The following is a 24,881-nucleotide window of genomic DNA, read 5'->3' on the forward strand; positions in this document are numbered from 1 at the left end:
GAAACCACTGCTCTGCTAGCTACTGTCAAAAGCAGCTTCTGGGTTGTTTTTTCTGCAGAGAAGCTGCTGCTGGGGCTTTGCCAGTTCAGCAGTTAAAGGTAATCTCAAAGAATCCCTCAGCAAATTGTAAAGTGCTCAGGCTGAAGAACAACAAGGTGTTCAGGGACTGAACTGATTGTTTTAATTTGCATAATACTAGCAGCAAGCAGCACTTCAGAATTATTCTGCTTAATTCACCTGTTCCAGAAGCAAGACAAAACCAAGCCAGCTTCAATAAACAAACCAGACCTAAAAGTATTTGATTTGATCTCTATCTAGATAAGCAAAAGTGCAACAACCTGGTAATAAAAAGGAAAATGATGTTATTGCATTCTTTTTTCTATATACTAACAAGGACCTAGGGGTGTGCATTGACACAACACAGCAGTGAATAGGATCTGACTCTTCACTGTCAGATCCGTTCCTTTTGCTATTTGGAAAAGAAGAGACACAGGTCATCTGAGTACTCCCAAAGTCTCTAAAGATGGTGCCACGGTGCACCTACCTTCCTCCTTCACAGCAGCCAATACATTTCCTCTCACTTCATTTAACAGACTGTTACAAATGTGCAGATCTTACCCCAGAAGTGTGCAAGTAATTCACTCAAAGGCAAGAATAAATCCTCTATTACCTATTCCCCACTTATATTTTTAACAGCATAGCCATCAAAATGCAGCAAATCAATTTTTCCCCCTTACTGTCTTCACACTGCCCATTCAGGGTATTTTTAGTTGTTCTGATTAAAAATTTACCTCTTAAGTACCACTGAGGACACAGTGCATTTCTTGATTACAGTTTTGTATACTTTTTTCAGCCTGCTTACATATCTTCCATACAAAGGAAGATGTGGAGGCATATCCTTCCTTCTGTCCTTCCTTCCCTTCTCCTTCTAACAAAAAAGAAATTTTAGTATCACACTTTAAAACATCAGGTCCCAGACCAGTACAAAAACAACCTCTCTGCAAAATGCAGAAAGTACTTTTTTAGAATGAGGATGTGAGGCCATCACACCTGACAGGTTTATGCAAGCTACCTAGATAAGGAAACACAGCATGCTAAGCTGAAAAAAACATCTGTAGGGCTCACCCAAAACAAAGATAAAGCAGTCTTGGCATTTCTGATTCTCTTTGTGGTGCTGCATTGTAGGGGACAGGGACTTATCCCCGGGCTCTCCTCTGTCTGTCCTCTTCATCGGGGACAACTCAGGTCAAAAACGTATTCTGCTACTTCTACCATATATTCTATCATGTGTGACTAGCCAGTATTTCCACTATTACTTTGGACGGGTATGCTTTCATTACCATCCCTGGAATTCCGTGTGTGTGTAATCACAATACTTACCTGAATGTCTCAGAAATGCAAGACACGGATTCTCTGCATGGCAGCAGTTTTGATTTGTTTATTCATAGTGGGCAGAGACCCTTCTACCTTTTGACTGCCATTCAGCCAGCCTTTCTTTTTCCCTGTGAAACCTGTTTCCTTTCTGAAACTGGAGAAGTCTTCATCACTGAAAAGGAGATTACTTTCTGATTTAACTTCTGAAGGTCATTCCTATTGATTAGACAGCTTAGACAAGTTGAGTAGTAGAAGGTCTGAACTTAAAGATATGGAGGGTACAATAGCCATTGCAAAAAGTAAGGAAAAACCCCCTGACTTTCTCTTCTCCCTTCAGTATCAATACAGTCCAAAATATTCTCTTTGGTTTTGCAAATGTTTTTCACTAGAAAGTTCCAAAGGGAAAAATGTCAGCCACAAATCCTCACTCATCATGTATTTGCACAGCAATGCTTAAAGGTCCTTAAAGATCTCGAAGGATTTGAAAGAAGTAATTCAGTCAGGCAGCAGGAACAGTGCCACTGCTTTCCAGTGGCTGGTCACACAGCTCATGCAGCATACAACAACTCAAGGCAAGTCACAGTGAACTGATTTTACACACTGTGCACAGAACAATATGTTCCACAACCCAAATGTATGAAAATCTAAATGTTTGCTGCTAATGCATCAAGCAGAGAGCGCTTAAATCCACAAGATGGACTGTGGAAAACATTTTGCGCACTGCAAAAGGACATTTTTTTCTCTGTTCTGCATGCCTTACAGATGCCCCACTCCTGTTCTTGCCATAACCACCACAGTTTCACTCAGTTTCCTTGGCCTTTCAGCAAAGCCACAACTTTTTCTTCATATCTGCTGATTTATTCTTTATATGCCTGAATAATGGGTGTGTTACAGCCACGTTTTGTGTTATTCATCTTGGATGAAGTTACACCATGACTGTGTTATCAGGACAAGCCTGATACAACATTTAGGTTCCAAGAATACCCTAAAAATCAGGTGACAGTGGTCCTTACTTTTCCATTCACATTCCATTGTACAGGTCTGTGATGGTCTCTTACATCACAGGCGATGGGAAAGTATCAACAGGTGACAGGATCATCCTCTGAGCTGTTCAGTCTCACATACTACTCTCTCCCTCCCCCAGATGCATATTTTGAATGCAAGAGCCATATCTCACACAGGTGATGCTCCTCTCTTGTTCAAGGATCTCCTGTTCCCAGATTTCCCAGTCTGATCGCGGATCTGCGCCCCCCGAGCAGCTGCCTACGGTCCCAAGTGCTGTTTGGCAGCTGAGATCCATAGGCCGTCTCCTCTCACATGATACCTTGTGCAGACACACATCTGTAATGTGGAGAGGTGTGTGGGGATTGCAGACATCTGAAAAGGCCATGTTCTCCTTTTAGTTCAATTCTTTTGATTCAAAAGAAGCGTTTGGGGCAGGTGGACTTGTTTGGAATTGCTGGGATAAAAGCAAAGGGAGGAAGTTCTTGTGGATCAGAGGACTCTTGCTGAGCATCCCTACAGTCATCCTGGTTTCCAGAATCATTTTATGCAAAAGCTACCTACTTCAACTTAGTTGCTAAAACTCAGTTGTCTGCTTAGAACAGAGCACATGGATTTCTTTGCTCTGTGTGGTCTACCTGTTACACTGGTGAACAGGAATTTAGAGGAATGACAAAATTCAAGAGACATAAATACAGAAATGTCTACATGTCCCAACTACTGCTAGTACATTATTTTCTAATAGGGAATGCTTATTTTTCCACCTCAAAGTAACATGCGACTGCAGTATGAAATAACTTTCTGCTTGAAACATTTTACAATTGATTGAGCCCCACTAGACTGGCATCCTTTACAATTAGTTTCAGCTGTAAGGGAAAGAAAATAAAATTTTTGCAGACTAAACTGAACCAAAAAGTTTATTTTCTGGAAAGCTTTCTTCACACATTGCACATTACTCAGTTCACCTCAATGCTGTGTCTTGTTTAGTTAAGTTTATGTAAGATGCATTTAGGCTGGAACAGTTCTTAATTACCCTAGCACAGTAACTTGACATTCCCCTAAATTTGTGCTTTTCAGCAATGAGAGTCCTGCTTGCTGTATCTTTTAATTGCCTGTGCTTTCCTGGAAGATGTCTCAACATTATCACCTTACACAGCAGATAATCAAGATTTACTTTTTTTCCCAGACATCTCCTCCTTGTTTAAACAATTACTTGTCTCATGCTTTTGTTCCCTCCTTTCCTCTTCCCTGTAGAGGAATGCATTTTCACTGCTAATACACACCGTAATTGCAATGTACTGGAGCATGGTTAACAGTCCGAAGCCCAGTGGAACCTTGAAAGGTTTCTGAACCACAGAAAAGTCTGTAAGGTAACTACAGAGTATCACAAAGACAGCTTTTATAAAGGTTCTTAATTAAAAGACCTCTTTCTGTGTTCTAAATTAGTTTTATTTGTATAGCACTTTCTGTTTTCCAGTCTTTATAGCCCTATAACTAAGAAAGGTAGTTTAAGAAGGAAAATAAGACTGCCAAATATCCTAATTCCTCATGAAACCGGTATTTTTAAAGCATGAAAAAAGTCTGCATTTTAAATTCAAGAAGTGATTAATTACAAGCATGAACTTATTAAGCTGCTTGTAAGTAACTAACATTCAGGACAGCAGCACTGCAGGCTTCCCTATCCTATACACTTTTCTCCCATCTTCCACACCGGAATCACTATAAATTCAAGATAATGATTACAAGCATCTATATCTGTAACATACAGATCCATAGCAGCACTGAGGATCTCTTATGTTAACTTCTGTGCCCAGAGACTGTTCTGCAACACTGAATTAAAGAAGCCACTGTATTGTTCCTGTAACAAGACAATTATCTTGGAATTAAGACTAAGCAGAACACTCTTTCCAAAGAGTCAGTCTTCCAAAGGCTTCAGAGAACAGACAAAATAACTTGCACATCTTACGTCATCGGTCCGCAAAAGTCACATATCTGCACACACCCTGTTCTAAGGAGAAAGGGCAAAGTAACTATTATGTTACAGTCTTTATCTATAATTCTTTTTTTTAATGAGGTAGATAACCGCCTTGGAATTATTTTTTAATGGGGCATTTTAAAAGATTTCTTCTATTGTTGTAGCAGTTGAACAAACTAAGAGGACTAACAACATCACTTATCAACAATCCATTAGCGTCACCACCCACATGCTTCAGACATGAAGGTGAGAAATGTTTCCTTCTTGTAGTGTCAAAACATATTTGGATGTCTGCTGAGTGAGGGTTTAATGGCTTTAGAGGACAATTTAGGAAAGTCCTAAATCTGTGTGACAATTCTCAGTAAGCAGTCATCCTTCCCATCTATTTGCAGAAGTCACAGAGGGAACCAGAGGTGTATCCCTTGTGGAGGAAGAAATGATCTTGTAGTGAACAACTGTCACCCCTGCTATATGTTCAGGATGTGTCAAAGCACATCAAAGGAGAAAATGCATATAGTGGAAATCCAGAGTAGTGAGTGAACCCTGTCCCTACCTCACCACTCTACTAGCATGGAAGATAATATTCTCAGTAAAGAAGGGAAGCATGACCCATGACCTGAGCCATGACTGATGCAGTGCTGCTGGCAAGGTGCTCTCAGCATATGTGGGTTCCTCCAGCGAGCTGCAAGAGCAATCACAGAATAATACTGCCTCTGAGGGAGCAGGGAACAAGATTTCTCCAAACCTTCAGCCTTGGAAGAGCTGCTTACACTACACACAGGGTTTTCCCCCCAAGAGAAGATGTAACAACAAAGATGATTGCATGTTTGGTATCCCCAGGAAGAATGTAGACAAAAAGTGGCCATGAACACAGAGGTGTTATACATACAATAAACATTCAGCATGAATGAATGGAAAGGACCAGTTCCAAAAATGGGTCTAACAACCCAATTTTTGCAAAAAATGTTGATTGTACTGTATCAGAACCATCATGATAGAAGACCATTAAATATATTTTCAGCAGGATCCATGTGAGCAGCCTTCAATGTCTATGCACTTGTGTTGACTGATATTAGGGTGCAGTCCCAGTGACAATAAGAAGTTATCCATACCCGCAAGAAACTTGCTTTTGAATTTCTCTGTAAGATACAGTCTTATTGTTCTTTACAATAAATAGTACTCATTATCTTGTCCTAGCCTATATTCCTCTGCTGGACACACCGTTTTGAGTATAGGAGTAAGATCCTTTTGCATGATTTGCATGTGAGGACCATTCAAGAATTAATGACTCAAAGCTTTCAGATGCCCACAGAAATTCCACTGGCATTTCTGTTTCTTCACCCAGCAAAAACAGTCTCATATAACACCACACAAAAAGGGTAAAAAGGAAAAAAACCCCAAAAATATTAATCCACTGCATCACCATGAAAACTAGGCCATAGAATAATCTACCCATCCGGTCTGTAACACACATCAAATTCAAAAGAACAACAGGTTCAAATACCTGTATGTAGAAAGAAAAAAACAACAAAAAACTATAGGTGTTGGAGCACAACATGAAGCATTTTCCTATCATCTTCAAAAACCACTGCAGTTAGGTTTACTACCTGCCTTTCTACAGCACCAAAAAAAAAAAGTCTCAAAGAAAAGAAATTATTTTAAAATCCATTTTTAGAAAGTTGGGTAGCCAGCAGCATATTTACTTCTTGATTTGGAAACAGCAAATTGAAAAACAGTGCATATGTAATAACTGATACTTGTCAGTTTTTGAGACAACAGATAGTATCTGTTGGACAAGTAACCTGTGCATCCAATGATCTTGTCAGTGCTGCTATATCCATAAGAAGGTATTCTGAAGCCTGAGAGATTGTTCAATGGCGCAAATAAGTGTCAGAAAGAAAGGAACAATGTCTATTTTCTTCTCCCTGTTGAACACCAACAATAGTATTTTGCAACAAATCATTATTAGCCCTGACATTTATAGTAAAGGTCTACTAGTGAATCAGGACTAGAAAAAGAAAGGAAGAGAACAAGGAGACAAACACCAGTCACTCAGCGAAGAGCAGGACAAGAATATCAGACATGTTATGGTTAAGAGTGTCATGCACTGGCAGATGTATTGAGGAAGGCAGTTATTTGCTGCTGTGATTCACTGAGCACAACACATTGGGGTTGCGGTCTGAATACCAGAAACTCAGTACTAGTACAAAACTGAAATTTAAAATAATGTTTTTAAGTAAAAATATTTATTCTAGAAAGTGTTGTAAAAATGTTTTGGAGCTAAAAAATTAAATGTGCAAACACTGTAAGAATCAAGAATTTCTTGGTATACAGAAATAAAATATTTACATTCTGACCACAGGAAAAACATGTTAAAAGTTTTACTTACTTTGGATGGGTAAATTCATCCACTAGGACAACCTTTTCTATCAGGTCTCCACCAACGGTTCGAGCCAAATCATAGAAATCATTCTTAGAGTATGTCTCAGAAGGCAGCCAAAAGGAGATGTCATTGATCAAAGGTGGATATCTGCTGAGTGGCTAAAAAAATTAAAACACATACCTTTATAAGTGGCTGGATTTGGTAGGTATACCTACAACTGTTTTGAACTTGTATAACAAACACAGTACACATTTTAGAAGCTTTCTGAAGTGCTTTTTGAAGTGCAAACTGACCTCATAAACAACTGAGATGCAAGTTTTTATACTAGGAAATGTCTTTTAAAGATCCCTTCACAATCACTTTGATTCATTCATTCAGAAGAAAAAACTTATTTTGTTTGCTAAAATCAGCACTTATGAGCCTGAATAGATAGAGAGTTTTGGATGAGAGCTCTTTAAAAGGAAGAGATCATTTTAACATGATTATTCACCGGGTAGAATTGCACTTTTAAAAAGCATTTTTCAGATTTTTTACAGATTAAAAAATTCTTATCACATTAATGTATAAAATTGATATGCATTTTATGTAATTCTTATGTAACACAATATGTTTATTATTCATACTGTCCAATTTCTAAGAAAGTCTTATCAGCCAGTGCCGCCTTATTAGAAGGCTACAATAAGAAACACACTTTGGCTTAAAAAGAGGGATCAGTTCACTTCCCAGTGGTTTTTATAGACATCCAAACATCTACAACACAAAAAGTATTGCTGTTAGCATAATTAGTAGTTCCACAAGTACCACAACAGATTCTTAAACATAAAGGGGCATCTTTGCTGCAGACAGAAAGACCTCATCTCACGGTCAGAACAGTGTAACTTGTTATTTGCAAAAACAGGAAGAGAAAGAGAACAAAATACTTATTAATTTTTCATTTTTGATGAAAATTCTCCAGAGTCAATGAGTTTCAGATCTCGCCTTTGCTAAGACGTCTCCCCCTTTGAACTAAAAGGAAATGGTAATGCTCTTCTTTCATGCCCTCTAGACCATGTAATACCTTACTTCTGCCTCCCATTAATACACTGCAGTTGAAATTTGGAATAAGTACTTTTGCGCAAGATTGTTGGGGTCTGCAGGAGAAAACATCTTTTCTTATTTTGCTTATATGTATATGACAGCTGATGTGTACACCTTGGTCTATACGGTATATTATCTCACTCAAAAATGTATTCCATGCCTGGGAATGTTTTATGATGGAGCAGTGAAATCCTAAGTGAATACCTGCTAAAGCCATAAACCTGTTAAAAAGGCAAATTTACAGCATGCTGATTTACTCAAATCCTGTTCTGTACAGTGTAAACCAGTCAATAAATATCTGATAAGGAATACAGTGCAAGTTTTAAATTAATACCCCCCCAGTGAATAAAATTGTGAATCACAAATGATTATCCAACTTGTTAAAGGAATAAACTTGTCAAATAAATTCATATTCTGCACACCAAATTAAAAAAACCTTGCACAATAAATCCACCACACAAGAGCTTTTGATAAAACACTAATGAATGAAATGTAAATATCTCCTCTGCTATACAAAAGTCACAGCTGCAAATGCTGGAGATACTCCTCAGTCAACAGCCTGATACATGTGTTAGTGTAAATAAAGTTACAATCCTGCAGTAGACCCCTATATTCTCACCTCACTCCTATCTACCACTATATTTACCACTGCTATATTTCAGAAACCTACTGAACACACTTCAAAGCTTGTGGGGACTAATCCAAAACTCACCGAACTCCCAGCTTCAGGACATTTAATTATTCAACCAGAAGATGTGGCTTATGAGCCTAACCATGACCCCTCCATTTGGGCAGGTGCCTACTTTCATTCCTACAGGTACAACGACACTAAAGAAATATAAGTACATGTTCAAGTAACTCAGTAACATCCTAAACCCTGAAAGGAGCAGAGAACCCACTATTCATCGTAAGTATTTGCTATTAATTTCAAAAGAAGCAGGATTATGTCAGGCACATGAAAACAGCATTCTCTTTCCCACTTAAAATGTGATGTACACAAGGACCCAATGTGGCTAGACCTTGCAAATGTACCTGGAACAGTCTGACTTACATCATCAATGTCATCAAATTCCATGTGAGCAAAGTTACTGAAATATGTAATAAACTGTAGGGTCTGGCCCCCCTGGATTATCAAGTCTACAAGAAAACTGCTTCTTTGACTCAATCCATGGTGTTATTAGCCTAGATAGAGAATTGTTGTAATTTTGCGTGTGCACGCATGTGTGTACACTTGTGTGCATTACAAAGACTGGAAGGACAAATGCTTAAAACAGTAAGTGTAACTTTTTATTATTAGGTACTAACCTTTTCTCAGAGCCTCATAATGCAGAAAAATCTTTTATGGTAAAAGGCAAGGCCATAATCCCGTATTATACTGTCCCTTCACCACCTGGCTGCAGTCAATATCATTGCAGTAAGTATTATATCAACACTAAATTTAGTATAAGGATAAAATTCCTAGTTCTCAAATGTATTGATCTGTTTGTTGTAGAGCTACATGAGCTACATAATTGTTTATTAGCTACACCTAAAACGTGAAGAAGATAGGACAAGAGTCTCCAATTGGCAGGTCAAAATGAAGTTACTAAGTTTGTATTCAGGCACCCCAGCAAATACAAACTGTGGTCCAACAGATCCTGTTGCCATCACTGTCCTCCTTTCTAAGCTGTCCTGCCCTTTAATGACAGAGCAGTCTAAAGCCCATTGACTTTGATCCCTTTCCAGGTTCAAGGCAAACAGCAGCCCCAAAGACTGTTTCCTTATGAATTTACAGACACTTTAGAGGCTCCTGTTGAGAGTAGTGTGTTCTTCCCACTACATTTTCTGCTCTGCTGTCATCTCCAGCCACCAGTCCCGGCTACATCCTCTTCACAACTTCGGTGTGCTCCAGCACAGTGCTCGGAGAAGCTAACAGGACACTGGCTGGCTCTGCTGCCTGCATGCTGGCCGACTCCTAGCACGCTGCCCAAGCCTGGAAGCCCCACCATCCCTCCTTCCTCTGCCTGACCGCCCCCCTTAGGTTTTTGGGGAACTGAAAAGAAGTTTAGGAAAAGGTAAAACTGATCCCACCTGCAGTGTGCTGCTGTGAGGTGCTGGCCAGGCCTGGCGGACAGCACTGATGATGCACATACAACTCTGTACCGCTTCTTTGGTCCCACCACAGCACTACTTTAAATGTTCTGTTTACTTTGCATTTCAAACACTACAGTGCACTATCGTTGACATTTTTCAACAGCCTCAGAAACAAGAGTGCTTTCCCAGTAATTACACTATCTACAAGACTCCACTGAGCCTATGTTGTAGGGAATATTGCAAATAATGATATCACATTTTTCAATCACCCAAGGTACAAGCATTTAGGAGTACTGAATTACTATCATTTTTTTTTAATAATGAAATGGAACCGTATGATGATCCACCCTCAATGATATATTTCTACTAGTCATTAGCCACACTTCCTTCTCTGGTTAAATAAGCCAAGTACTTGCTAAAACTGCAAGCTTTTCCCTCTCAGGATGCTAATTTTAGTATAGAAATGAGTAGCTGGACACCAGTGCTGTAGCCTGCTGTGCCAGCCTGCCTTGCCTGTGCCTAGATGTACCTGAAGAGCGCATCACTGAAATCTCAGGGCTATGACTCTTCCACAGGTATTTGTGATAGTTTAGGGCATGCCTCATCCCCAGCCCTCTGCTCTACATTTCTGTCCAAGATTACTGCCCCTGCAGCAGCTGATAAAACAATCACATGCTCATTCCTCCACTACTGCAGTTCACAGCCCACTGTAGTCAGCTGAAATTTGCCACTTTCAGTTGTTTATGATAATATATGCTGGATGAAGTATTGCAGCAGCTTGAGGCATTGGGGGCAGCTATCATAAGCAGCAACAGGATCCACCAGAACTCATCTGTCAGCATAAAATAGCAAATACTTGGGCTCTGCATACGTTGCCAGACCAGGGCACTACTCCAGACAGCGGGAGGAATCAAGTGGTCACCGTAAGTGTAGTCGCTGTTTGTCCACACACAGCAAAGGATCATCAGCTAGTCTGGATCCAGATACCTCACAGCTGCACAGGAGAGAAAATACAATACATGGCAGAAGCCCCCACCTCCAGAGGAAAAACAGCTGGGGATAACGCACAGACAGGGCCAGCGAATGAGCCAGCACAAGGCCACAGAGTGTCTATAGCCCACAGTCCTGAAAACCAGGATGAACCTTAGTGCTTTCCACAAATATTTGGAATCAAGAAAAAAAACCCAACCACAATACATTTTCCCAGATGCAGTAACCATGAGTGCAACATGCCAAGGGGACAGGAAAAGTTTTATGCTGTGGCTGTTCGCTCAGTTCCCTCCCTGCTGCCGGCTGAAAACACAATGGGGGGACACAACGAAGAAGCGACAAACAAGGCAAAGGAAAATGCTGTACTTCTATTTTGACAGTGGTGACACAAACGCAAGGTTAACGACAACAGGTACCAAAAACTGGGTTAGCAACTCCACAGCAGCCAAACTATTAAAAAGCCAGCCATGCTTTACTGCCATCACCAGTTTGAGTCAGAAAAATATGAGACTTAGCAGCATCGCGGCTGTCAAGCTTTAACAGTCCTGCATTGCCCATGTTTTGGAGAAATATATACATAAACTATACAGTTTTAATGCAACGTCATAGTCTCATCAAAATGAAAGCTACAGTCCTGTAATAGCTAAGCCTTTCTTAATATATTCCATGGTGGAACTACATTAATTCAGTGTTATCATAGGAAATTCAAACACGTAACAGGCATGAAATTCAAATTTGCAAATTTACAACTGTAACTTAGCCCCCTTGCACATAATGAAGTTTCCTGTATTTGTGTGTATGCGCCTAGATTTACACTTGTGTATTTATGACCAGCGTAGACAAATTACGGTTGCTGCAGGAAACATAATTCTGAATTTCTTGGCTTGTCATGGCTTAAAATTTGCAGTCACAATGTTCCATTATGATAAGTCTTCTACCCTTCCCTTCACCAAATCAATTTTTTTCTTAGTTATATATAGTAAATTCTATATGTTCATACATGTATACACACATATGCATTTATGTGTAAACACACACACAGATATCCAAAGGAGGAAATGGAGAAATTTCAAACAGAGTACTTCTATAAAGTCTGACAAGCAGATATACAGATAGGTTCTGGGATTAAGCTCTTAAATCTAAAGCAAATGGACCAGTTTGGGATTGATGCACTACTCTGTCCTGCAGGGAATGGCTGACGGACATTAGCCTCCAGTGGCGCTCCGAGCTTCTCAAGGAATGAACACGCAAGTATGATCAGCCCTTTTTTGGACAGCAGTCTGCTCCCCCCAGAGCCCTTCACCTCTGCAAGCTCACATGCAGGTACAGGGAACACCATGTGTCCATGGGAACATCACGTGCTTCCTGGATTTCAGGCACTCTGCTTGTACGTAGACCATTTTGAGTGGAAGAGGTTTTTTTTATGCATGGGTGAGAAGGCTCTGTCCTGGGTTTGAATATCATGTGAGTGCCTTTGAGTGTCCCAAATGGCTTCAAACCATTAATTCATTCCATGTGAACAGGGAAACACCCTTCACTATTTCTCACAGAACCACGAGGAAAAGAGGAGAGAAAGTAAGGGAGGCATCAGGTTTCAAATAAACTAAAGGGTGCATTTTTTTTCCACACTGTGCATACCATAACCAAGGACCTGTTACATGGAACTAAAAGGGACTAAACAAATTTCATGTCGGACAGGTCCTCCAGTCACTATTAAACAGAGCGATCCAACTGCATTTTTGGTTCAGCAACTTTCTCATGGTTTTAAGCAGGATCAGTAAAAGTCTAGAACGATCACACTATTTTCATACTTGCTCTGCTGTTCTGCTGTTCTCCAAGCACTTGCTGTTTGCCATCATGTGAGACAGCATACTTGAGCTGGATGGTTAGGTATAGCATAACAGGTCTTTTCTCATTAAGAAAATTGCTTCTTTCATGGCATTCTGGTAATGATGATATTACCAAACCAAATCTCCTTTCTTTTTCTAGTTTAGTGATTTCTCATCTTAAAGCAAGTATGAAGGATAGCATAAAGACGTTGAGATACTGAAGAGATCTGGATGTATACCACCTTAGATACAACTGCTCTTAGGCATGGGAGCAGTACTATGCAATCAAGTCTTCTAGGGACTCTAGGGCTGAGGGAAGGGGAAGGATTGCCCAAACATTCCCACAGCCATCCCCATTTTCCTCTCTTACTTTCTAACCAATCTGATTCCTTTCCATTTCTAAGGTTTTAATTTGTCATGGTTGACGGAAATGTTTGATTTCTAAGCTGTGTTTAGGAGCCCTGGTTCCTACCCTGCTCTTTCACTTGAGACGAGAACCCAAGCAAAAGCCACCACTGGCCACAAGGAGCATTTGCCTACAGATACTGCAGCTGACTGGATTTGCCAACACACACCCACAGGTTGAATCAATCAAATAATATCCCAGTTTCCACTCCAACTAGTGCAGTTCACAGCCCTTCATGGGGGTGAAAAAGGGGGAGGGATGTCAGACTCCCCTCTAAAGATCAGTACCTTGAAGAAAATCATACATTTCGTAGAAAGACTGGCTTATTTGTCAGCAGCAGCCTGAACAATTGAAACAGCATTGGGTTACTAGTCATTGCTGTTCCTCACCTTGGCAAAGCACTCCCTTTACCTCCCTCATCCCTGGGGAAAAGCAATCATGGAAGTATGGAAATATAGGAAGTACCTTGCCAAAATTATAAGAAAGAAAACAATGTTATCAAGAAACATGGTAAATTAAACTGTTCTCAAAGGTAAAACACCCATTCTAGATCCAGGTTGAGCAGGGAGGTGCCATGGGCCACAGACTGTCTTTCTAGGTAAGTCTCAGCCTTCAACGTGGGATGAAGTGGCTGCAGCCCCTTGGCAGGAGGTACAGCTTTGTGCCTGGCCAAATCTGTGAATCAGATCCCTCTCTGCTCTGCACACCACCATCTGAGCTCTGTCCCCTTCCCACCTAAGCGAAGCCCTATGGGGTCTTGTTGAAGGTAAGAGTTTCTCTCCTGAGCCATATTACAGGTTCCCTGAAAGTGCAAAACAGGAGGAGTTTAATTGCTTATATTCTGCCTAAGTGGTCACTGAGTAGCTCTTCATATCACCTCGTTTACTCACCTTTTCCAATGCTAGTGAAGCACCTTTGAATAGAAAAATATGCCAAAGATTCATCAGAAATGCATGCACATGGGCACACGCACAAGAACAAATACGACTTTTCTTGCATGGTAAAAGTTACACCTTATTACAGAGGAGCCTGCCTGACAAAGGAAAAGTCGATACCTAATATGACACTGAAAAATTAAGATGGGTAACAGCCAATGAAAAGATTAAAGTTCTTACATAAGATACTCCACCTTTTCCAAGCACCAGCAAGAATGCACAAGAGGACTGGTGCTGTGGCAGAATGAGTGAGTAGAAAGGTTACTGTTAAACATGTTCATCCAAAAGTACTGCTAGTTATTAAGCCTCTGTGGTCCCACCAGAAAGGGACACTGTATTCTTATGCACAGGAGTACTTTAAATTGCAAGCATTTTATTTTAAAGTCAAGCTCATTTAAATTTGTCGTGGACAACACTCCAAATTTAAAGCCACCACACACTTCTCTGAGTGCAAATATGTATTTTAAACTGACCTGTGGTCAAAAAACTGAGAAACAATGCATGGCTTTTGAGATGCTTTCCAGACACAGAAGGATCACTTCTATTGCCACTGAAAAGATTATTTTTATATGATTAGTAAGGAATTGAAAAAGCACGGGAAAGACATAAAAAATTGAAAGGATTGACCTAATCCTATTAAAAGCAGGGCTGTTGCAGTGTACACAACAGAGAGATATTTCCAGATACCCATGCACTTGGGCATGCCTTGCCACTTGTGATCCATTTACAGAAACTACCAAAAGATAAATACAAATGATTCCTAAATACTAGTGATGGGCTTTCTGCCCTGTGCTTGACTAGTCAAAAATAATTTCTCATTCCCATAGAAGACATAGGACTCACAGGGAGAACCACCAGAAGGGATGTGTGTCTACTACGCACTCCCACATCTCATCTTCTTACAACCCCCTTTTGAAAGCACCAGGGTGAAGAAGAGATTAGCTTGACATGTTACTATAGCAGTTCTAGGTCTACCATGGAAAAATATGTATTCTTCTCACGCTTCTTCCCCAACCTCCCAGTTGACGGCCTACTGAGCTAGCTGGTTTCACGGCACTAATCTCCCATTTCAACACACGTGTATCACTGCAAAACAACTAAAAGCCAAGAAACACTTTTGTTGGTATCACTTTTTCTTTTGAGCAGTTTCTACCAGAGAACTGTTGTGACACAAAGGGGAACAGATAGGACAATCTATTCATTATGTCGTGGTGGTGTCTATAGAAAAAGAGCAAGCTTGTGTCCTGGAGAAGGAATCCAGTGATGTGGAATCACTAAAATGGTAAGTGGATTCTCACACCAAATCTAATAATCAACACTTAGGACTGCCTTTTGCACAGGCTGTCCATGTTCCTTCTGTCCTTCCTACCCAAATCTCCCACCCCCCAGGGACAATCACTCTATCAGGTTTTTTTTGTAGCAGGGGTAAAAAGGGCAGAGAACACACCTCAGAAAACAAACCATCAATGAATAAAGACTGTATCTACCAATCCTGCACTTTTCTAAAAAATATCTACCATGCTTGCAAGGAACAGGTGATAAAACTGGTATAAGTCAGCAGAAACCTAACTTCTCAGCAGATACTAAGAATTTCTTCTTCAGCAAGGCAGAGCACCTGCAATTCCTGCAGAAGGCATTGGTTACTGCAGGCATTCAGTGTTTGCCATGCTCAGAAGTCAGGCTTCCTCCTTTCTGATGGTTTGGTTTGTATGCTTTTCTCATTATGCTTAATAATAATGCTGAGATGAATAGCTCAGTGGGGTAAAATACTGCACACACGAACAATTCATATAAAAGATTTATATCTAAATAAAGAATGCAAGTATTTGGAAAGAGACTGCAGCAATATGAAGATGTATTTCTTCCAAATACATAGCATAACAACGGCAACAAATTGCACCCAACATTTTATTTCAGCTTAGATGAAAAATCTCATATAAAGCACTGTTGATTATATTTCCTTTTCTGCTCATTAAATCCACCATTCCAGAGTTATTGTTTAAATAGCAGAATCTCCAGAACACCTGAATATAACTTGCACCAAAATAAGCTGGCATCGCAAATCTTACAGGCACATGCAACACCTGAAAAAGTCCTTCTTCCCACCTAACAAGCTGGGTTTGGTTTTTTCTTCTCTTTTCTTCCTAAAAAGCATAGAGATTTCCAGGACAACAGCAATGATGATTCATATTTCTAGGCCAGCTGCAACTTCACATAATGCCCTGGACATTGCTATGCTACAAAGGAACATCCTCATCTTTCTACGCTTCTCAGACTTACGAGCTAATCTGTATCATCTGGCAAATACTACTGTAGGTACTGCATCATAAAAATCTATGCTCCCTAGGAAATTAAAAGATTCCAACTGCCACATACAGTTTACCTGAGCAGATTACTGGTGGTTTTGAAATATTCTTCATGATTTCCAGTGCCACTAAAATAGCTGGGTTTCCTTCTTCACTTGGGGAAACTGCCCAAGTTGCAATGACTCTTGGCAAAATCCAGTACTTTAGTTTCCAGAATGGCCAATTTCACTTTTTCCCCCCTTAAGTATTAAATTCATACAAATCGCAACCTCCAAAGTGCAAAACCAATAATAAAACACCAGGGTAGTGTAGCAAGGTAAAACCAGTATCTAACTTTAAAAAAACAGTAGGCAAGCTACAGAGAAACAGAAATGAAAGGCTCTACTTACTTGTCCAATACTCAGAAGAGGGAGAAAAGCCTTTAAGTTTTCCTTTCAGGCTGACCCTGAGATTTCCTAAAGCTGTACTCTTGTTAAAGATTAACAATACTTAGAAAACTACAGAGAAGCCATAAGCCAAAAACAGACAAAGCACAAAAAAGCACAAGAAGCACACTAAGCATTTAAGGATGCAATGACAAAATGTAAAGAACATTTAAATCTCAACAAGCAGAATCCGTGTGCAAAACAGGTATTTCTTTAACACCTTTCCTTATTTTACAAGAATCAGAAAATGGGTTCACTATTGCTTATTCAGGAGAACAGGTTACATGTGGGAATAATTATGCAAACTGGTTTTAACACATGTGCAGGAGGATGTAAGCAATCCTCAAATCCTCAAAAGAGGTGATTTCTTCCCATTATTAATTTTTAGAAAATTGCAAAACCAAATCCTCTACAGCATATGCACCCCAAAGCATTACTAACTTGCCACATTTTGTTTTAGGCTGTCACTACTATGGTCCATGTATCTCTTACACTAGCAAGATAAAGGAAATTGAGGACGGGTATGGTAAGAATAACACGGTTCTTCCCAACTGTGCCTTCTGTTGTTTGGCTATTCTCTGTAGCCTAATTCATATTCTGATCAGAGAAGCAGCAGCTGAAAATCAGGGTTTTTTTATTAACACCATGTACTTCAAAAGGTGCTCCTGTTCACACATATGCACACATACACCCAGACTGTTCTCCCCAGCCCTCATTTCCTAGGACACTCTACAGCTGAGCTGCAATGGCTAATCATGATGCAGATAAAAACTGTAGGGGATTAGGCATGATTTCAGAGACCACTTTATCAAAAGCTCTTTGCAAGATTTATCTTTTGCATGTAAAACATCAGCACAAATGTTAAAACAGCTATCAAGTAAACTCATCTATGACAAAACCCATCCTTTTATCCAAAACTGGTAAAAAGAATTCAAGCGTATTTCCTGCTGGTTTCAAGATCTCCGCCCACCCCCTCACTCCCCATTTATATTTCTGTGGTTGTGTAGGCATACCAATACATACCTGTATCTCTGAAGACACCCACTTGCATATTATAAGTGCTTAGGCACATTTTAAACAGGAGCATATTCTTAACATCAAATGTATAATGTACACTCAAAAGATGCATTTAACCCTGCTGTAGGCATGCAGATATTGAGATTGTGATAATTACCTAGGACTGCCAGTCAGAAACCAGGGTCCCATTAGGGACATGGAACACAAAATGATAGCTCCTGTCCTGAAGAACTTTCTGCCCTAGGACAGTATTGGAGAAGACATGCTGAGGCAGCAGGTACAAGACAACTACAGCTGTAAACAGCATGGAAAACAGAATTCTTGAGTAGGGAAATTTGAGTCACTACTCAGGTCAGGGCCAAAGACTAAAGTCAAGATAGTTACTGTGCCATCTTCCTAGCCAGAATTCTATTCACCACACTGTAGTTAAACCAATATTGGAAAAATATTGGCAAAAGTGTAAGAGTTATCGTCCTTACTAGCTACATACTTTTGTGGACAGTAAGACTGAAAGCTCTCAACATCTGTGGATTCCTGCCAAAACCAGCAGCTGGTTCTCATAGCTTCACATAACCAATATGAAATCTATTGTTATTTTAGATTTCCAGGTTTACTCCTTCACCTAATATTAATTTAATGTGGGTTTCAGCATATATATCACTGCTGGAAATTGCTCCATGGCTTATTTAAGCATTTTGTATAACCATTATACTTCATCATTTGGGATGCAATAAAGATCAGTTGATATATTCAGCAGCAGAATTACTCATTTGTGAGCTATTTGTTTTAAAGAGCCTCAACCAGTCAAACTGCGAATATATGAGGTTTAGAGATCAGAGCAAACCACAGTAACACATGCTTTTTGAAGTTTATTACACTTTTTGCTAAGTAATCATATAAATAGTATCAGGTGTACTTTGACTGGGTTGCATTGGCTTTTGCCTACAAAAAAAAAAAGAAAAAGACATCATCAGCAAAATTATTCTACTGACAATAACTGTACATTGCAGCAGCATTCATAACTGCAAATTAATTTTTTATTTACATCATGCTGGGGTGAGCTCAAAATTCATTCAAGGCTACAGATGTTCCTTTTTGTTTAAAAACAAATTGGAAGAAAGTCCCTGGTGGTCTGTTCCCAGTTGCAGGGAATCTCTTTCACTTGTATTGATGACACACCTGCTGGGTATATCACATTCTCTATGTATTTACCCATCATCCTCTAAACGAACAACATGCTCTAAATTCAGCCACACCTCAGATGGACATTTTTCAGGCACTAGTTTTTTTCTTTTGCTTGTGCCAAAGCATTTCATGGGATATGCTGTGAATGTTATCACTCCTGAAGGCTTCTGAGAGGCTGGGTTTCTGCCATTTCGTTCCAACTTTCCAGACTACAGAGAGTGTAGGAAAAAAAAAAAAATTGATATTGACTCTTTCATTTGTTTTGAACAGGTAACATTCCTTTTTCTATGTGAAAGTATTTTTACATTTATTGCATGGAAGGACAATGGCAAACACCTATTTGGGAAGATATGGAAAGCCCAATTCGAAATCCATGGGACACATCTACAGACTCAGTGGCTTTTGGATCTCGTGAACATTGCACAGCTGTGTTTCACTTGGGATGCCACTATTGGAATTCAAGCGACAAAAAACTTTCAACAAGAACAGCTGTATGTCTTCACTGAAGTTACTCTGTCCTTTCTTCTCTAGTCCTTGACTTTTCTTTCAATTACTTCCTTCTTTCCTCCAGGACTGAGGTTCTGGTTGTCCGAGGTACATGGAAGGAAAAGGTAGAAGACTCCCAGTCTAGAAAAGACTCCTCTTTTGACCCAGGCTGCTCACTTCCCTCACTGATCCATGACCTTTCCCTTGCGCTGCTCATGCATGCAGGCCACAGTGCTGTGGCACACTATCCAGTGGCAAAGCCACCTTACAGGTTTTTTCCCCTCCCATCTTTCCCCAGTCACTTCTGGTTTTATTCTGCCTCCAAAAAGAAAGTGCTCTCTCCTCAGTTGTGCTGCAGACATGGGGCAACACTGAGAAGTGGATCAGGGAACTGACAGGGCTTTAAGGAATTGCAGAGGAAAAAGGGTCCCTCATCCACCTCACAGTGTAGCCACCCAAGTAGCTGCTGTGGTACAACTGAAACAGCAGAGCAGAACAGTACATGGGAAAGAACAAAAAATTATGCTTCTCATCCTGATATTCCCAGAACCTTGGTTCTCACACTAAGTGGTACAGGGTACAGAGCAGTCACAAAACCACCAAAATGCTTTAAACGGAGAGAAGTTTCAACTGCTGTCTCTGACTGCACCTGCAGTCAAAAGGGAGAACATCTTCCAGGTGGAGACACTGGTATTTCATACTGCAAGCTTCCAAAAAACCCCGTGGCACTCCCTAGGTTTGTTAGTAAAGCCCTGGACCTCCCACATAGCTGAGCATTTGAGGAAACACATTATTACATCCATTAATTAATGGCAGGTTTTAGAATTACCTGCCATGTAATAAAACCTCTAGTGATGATTTAACCATGTGTTGGCATAGAAAATTGAAAGTAAGGATGAAATATTTTGCTCTTTGTACATATATATATATACATATACACACATATTCCACCCACTCTAAACAAATTCCAGCTGGGACAGTTGTGTACAAAGCAGAAAACTCGTAACATCCAGAAAGAACAGCTCAAACCAGCTATTTTGCTTCAAGCCACCACCAGCATGACCAAATCTGCTATTGGCATGTGACAACTTAATGGAGGTGAACGTGAGAGTTTTCAAATATTCTAAGGCTGTGAAAACAACCTAGAATTACTTAAAGTATTTTCAAGGAACATAGATGAGGGAGAGGAAAAGAGCTATGTTTTTGCTAATGAATATCATAGGCTTCTCTGTACATCTGACTTATCAAGGTGGCTGCTAGATGGATGACATGGATTTGCTTCACCCTTTGGTGCTCCAGCAGACAACAGACGGAAATATTACATAGGATAAATATCACTAACTAATCTAAACACAAAGGGCTATTGACATTTTTCCAAGTACAAGCAGAAAGGAATTAATCTATTGCTGATTTGCCCAGGTTCAGTGGGAGGCTATCAGTAAGACTAGATTGCAGTGGGCAGGTGGAGGGATCAAAACAGGGTATGCGTGAAAACCTGCGTCATCAGTATTAGCTCAAAGGGTAGCAGCTGGATTGCAGGGAACCACATCCCCTATCAGTGGTTATTTTTACCAAGAGTTTCAATAATATCATCTCAATGCAGCCTTAGTCATGAGCCTGGGTTCTGGCACAGTAAGTGTTTCACAAATCCAGAATCAAAATGTGGATTCCAGTGATGGTTCCTGCCCCTCAAAGCTGATGTGTTAACTGTATGACAAATGACAAGAAGCAGATGAAGGCTGGGAGGTAGAGCCCAGTGGAACCATGACATGAAATTAAAAAATGACAGACTGGTCTCAGCTCTTCACCACCTCAGACATCTGCTGCCAGCTGTTTTGGTGGGCATTGCAAGAAATTGGGAGTTTGTGAAGGAGAGGTTTGAAAGAAAACAGGAAAGTGGATATCACAGACAGCTCCTCTCCAGTGTCAGAAGCAATATCAGAGAAAACCCAAAATGCTCACATGGGAATTTAACAAGTGGGAAGAAATGTTGAAATCACTGTCCAGTTTGATGCAGGCATCAGTTTCTGCATAAGGACTAAGAGCTGCTAGGTGAGAACGGGCTATGAAGAGGCTCGACGGTGAAGAAAAGCAACATCTCCTTAATAAGCCACGGAAGGGATAACAAGAAAACATGCAAAGAGAAGAACTCAACTCTGCTGAGAAGGAACTGGGGGCTCCTGGTGGACAGTGACTGGGCATGAGTGTGCCCCGGCAGCAAAGGCAGCCAAGCGCATCCTGGGCTGTATCAACAGGAACACAGCCAGCAGACTGAGAGGAGTTATTACCCCTCTTTACTCAGTACTTGTTAGACTGCATCTAGGGTACTGCATCCAGTTTTGGCCCCCCCAATAAAGGAAAGACATTGACAAACTGGAGCAATTTCAGCAATGGACCACCAAGAAGGTCAGGGGGCTGAAACACTTGCCCTGTGAGAAAAAGCTGAGGGAGCTGGGTTTGTTCATCCTGGAGAAGAGACAGCTTCAGGGGAACCTAACAGCAACCTGCAAGTACATATAAGGAGGTCACCAATAGGATAGACCCAGGCTTTTCACTCCCATGCAAGGTGGGAGGATGAGAGGCAATGGATGTAAGTCAAAACAAGAGAATTTCAGAATGGATATATTTTTCACCATTAGGGCAGTCAAGCAGTGGAATAGGTTGCCCCAAAAGATTGTGCGGTTTCCATCTTCAGAGGTTTTCAAGATCCAACTGGATAATGACCTAAGCAACCTGGCCTGACCTCAGAGCTGACCGTACTTTGAGGAGGAGGTGCGCCTAGAGAACTCCTGAGGTCCCTTCCAACCCAAATTAGCCTTAGAACCTAAGACTATGAAGATGAATGAAAGCCAATTTAAAGATGTGGTGGGAAGGTAAGACAGGGTACTCCTTTGATTCCATATTGCTGTTCCTAGCACACTGAACTAATACAGGTAACACTCTTCAACACCTTCCCATATCTGCACTTCTGTACAGTGTCAGACACAACCTCTCTTTTAAACAAGAGACAGACAATCTACAGGACCAGGAGCTGTGGTAAGTATCCTCACTCGGGTTTTGCTTGGGGAAATAAAAAGCTAAGAATAGCCAGAGAAAGAAAGCACTGAATATGTTTGGAAAATTGGTTACCTTGAAAGGCTGAGCACACAGGTCCACTTGTGCTCCAGTGAAATTGCATGTGTGTCTGAGAATCTATTTACTTTATCATATGATGGAAAAGCCACTATATTACTCATCTGCAGTTCACTGGTATGTAAACTGCTTATTTTTTAGACTTGGACTTAAAAGTCCACAAAATTAAATTAGGATAGGAGAGCACTAGATATACCAGTTTTCATCACTTCTCTCCTGTTTTTGAGGTATGCCTGAGTTTTGGAGAGCTGCTATAAATGTTTCAATCGTTACTCTCAGACCACACATTCCTTGTTTCCAAAACCACCCCCCAGACCCACCCCAAGACTGCTGATAATACTTTAAAGTACAGAATTGCTTTGATGGCTTGTAGTCATAATTTTTGTGGTCACCCATACTTCTTTATTTTTCAAGAGGAGATCAAGAGTAGATGTGTACAGTACAAAGTCTGGGAAGACGTTCTGATTGATTTAGAAAAAGACTCTTGCATCAGTCTCAACAGGTTTTTTGCCTTAAACCTACTCTCCTTTTCTGCCTCTTTCACCTCTTCCTGCCCTGCCCCCCCAACTTGTTTAAACTTTCTCTGTTTGCTCCCAGACTTTTTCATATTGCCCCCAATGCCCTAAGTACATCTCTTGTCTCTTCTACCTTCCTCTTACTTTGTCTTATCTCAGTGGTTTGTTTTTTGTTGTATCCAGTCCCATGTGACTGTCCATCCACACTCTCTCTCCTCATTTCTAAGCCCCTATTTTCTTCTTTCCTTCCTGTGTTTTCAGCTAATTGTCTTTAGCCAAGAATGGGAATTCAAGTCCTGTTTACTCTCCAGATGCTTGCCTGTTGACTTTCTTTACCCAAGTGTTGATCAGTAAAACTGGCTTGGATCAAAGATTTTGCAAATGAAGTTTGTGGTTTGTCAGATTACACTCTTATTGCTTGTAACAGCCATTTTGAAAGTTTCCTCCACTTCAGCCCTGCAAGGTGCTGATCACTCTCAGTTGGATCCCAGAAAGTACAGAGATCTCTGACCTGAGACTCTTTAGGCACGTAGGTTATGTTTGACTGAGCACAGGAACTATTCCATTGATTTCAATGGGACTACTTGCAAGTTTAAAGCTCAGCATGTACTTCAGTACTTTGCCCAACTGGGGTCATAGTGCTCAGGTTCCTAGAGCTTCAATACCAGCAATGGCTACAAACGATATGAGCTATAACATCCTGATGAGACAAGACTTGATGATCAAGTGATTTCTAATCCAATTGTGCAGCTCAGTGCAGCATCTCCACAATAAAGAAGGTATTTTTGCCTTCCTTCCATGGCTACCCAACACTAAAAAGAGGAGTTTCACAATGTTCTGCAAAGTATACAGACAAACCTGAGATGATATACAGCACTGTAAAGGTTTTACTGATGTTCATTTAAGATGATCTACCTAAGTCACTCACAAGAAACTCAACCTTCCCAAAGTCATGCCAACAAAATGTTTATGCTACACCATCATCTATTCTCTGTTGTACCTCCACATGCATATACACACATTATATATCTTCAATTACAGTAAAACTAATTAGACAATAAATCACAGTTGAGGCTGTACCTCATTTGTTCAGACTTCCAAGTTAAATTTACATAGTAATGGTTGCGTATTTGCCTTTAATAGATGCACTATTAGAAAGTAAACATAATAAATGAATAACCATTTAAGCATGGAGTTACCTAATCTTGATGAAAAATATCTGAAAATGTAGCAGCCAGTGAATCTATTTTTTTTTAATTGGAAAATAAAGATAATTACAGACTAGGAAGATAAATATAAATTATATGTAGTAGCATACTAATGATGGATCAGACAGACCCACCCTGTGCAATGAATGTAATAAGATCAAACTGGTTGAAATAGCTGGCTTATACATTAGATGCTCTCCTTCTCAAGCATGGAATAAAGGATATAGACTAAGATGGTTTAATTTGCAAAAGTTTCCCCTTGGACCTGCCAGTGAATTTTATTTTCAGCATCTTCTAAAGCTTCAGGACAAGCTATATGTCTCCCAGCAACAATCAGGTATGTGCACAGGAAAGATGCATAGGGATGATGACTGTCTCGGAAAACGGAAAAGTGCACAGTAATGTAAAAAAGTTGTACTGTGTGAATAAGAGGGCTCACATACATAGCAAAGTGTGCAAACTGGACTACTGGATAAATCCTTTGTCCTTAGAATAGGGGCTTAATTCCTATGACACAATGAGCAAAGGCAAATGGGAGTGAGTGAGGCCCAGCTTTTACTATC

At 40.3% G+C, this 24,881-nt stretch overlaps 1 protein-coding gene across 17 annotated transcripts in view; it reads right to left on the reverse strand.

The window, feature by feature from the left end:
- FARS2 (phenylalanyl-tRNA synthetase 2, mitochondrial) overlaps positions 1-24,881 on the reverse strand; it is a 248,742-nt gene that overhangs the window by 73,906 nt on the left and 149,955 nt on the right. For 15 of the 17 annotated variants that reach the window (XM_075052081.1, XM_075052079.1, XM_075052073.1 and 12 more), the window contains one exon: positions 6,741-6,892. In XM_075052081.1, the coding sequence (XP_074908182.1) occupies positions 6,741-6,892 (152 nt within the window). Of the gene's footprint in view, positions 1-6,740; positions 6,893-17,949; positions 18,033-18,683; positions 18,735-19,048; positions 19,187-24,881 lie in introns of those variants that run through there. The other 2 variants (XR_012653691.1, XM_075052080.1) reach the window with 2 other exon arrangements.

The sequence above is a fragment of the Buteo buteo genome, chromosome 20 (assembly GCF_964188355.1).
Source record: "Buteo buteo chromosome 20, bButBut1.hap1.1, whole genome shotgun sequence".
NCBI lineage: Eukaryota > Metazoa > Chordata > Aves > Accipitriformes > Accipitridae > Buteo > Buteo buteo.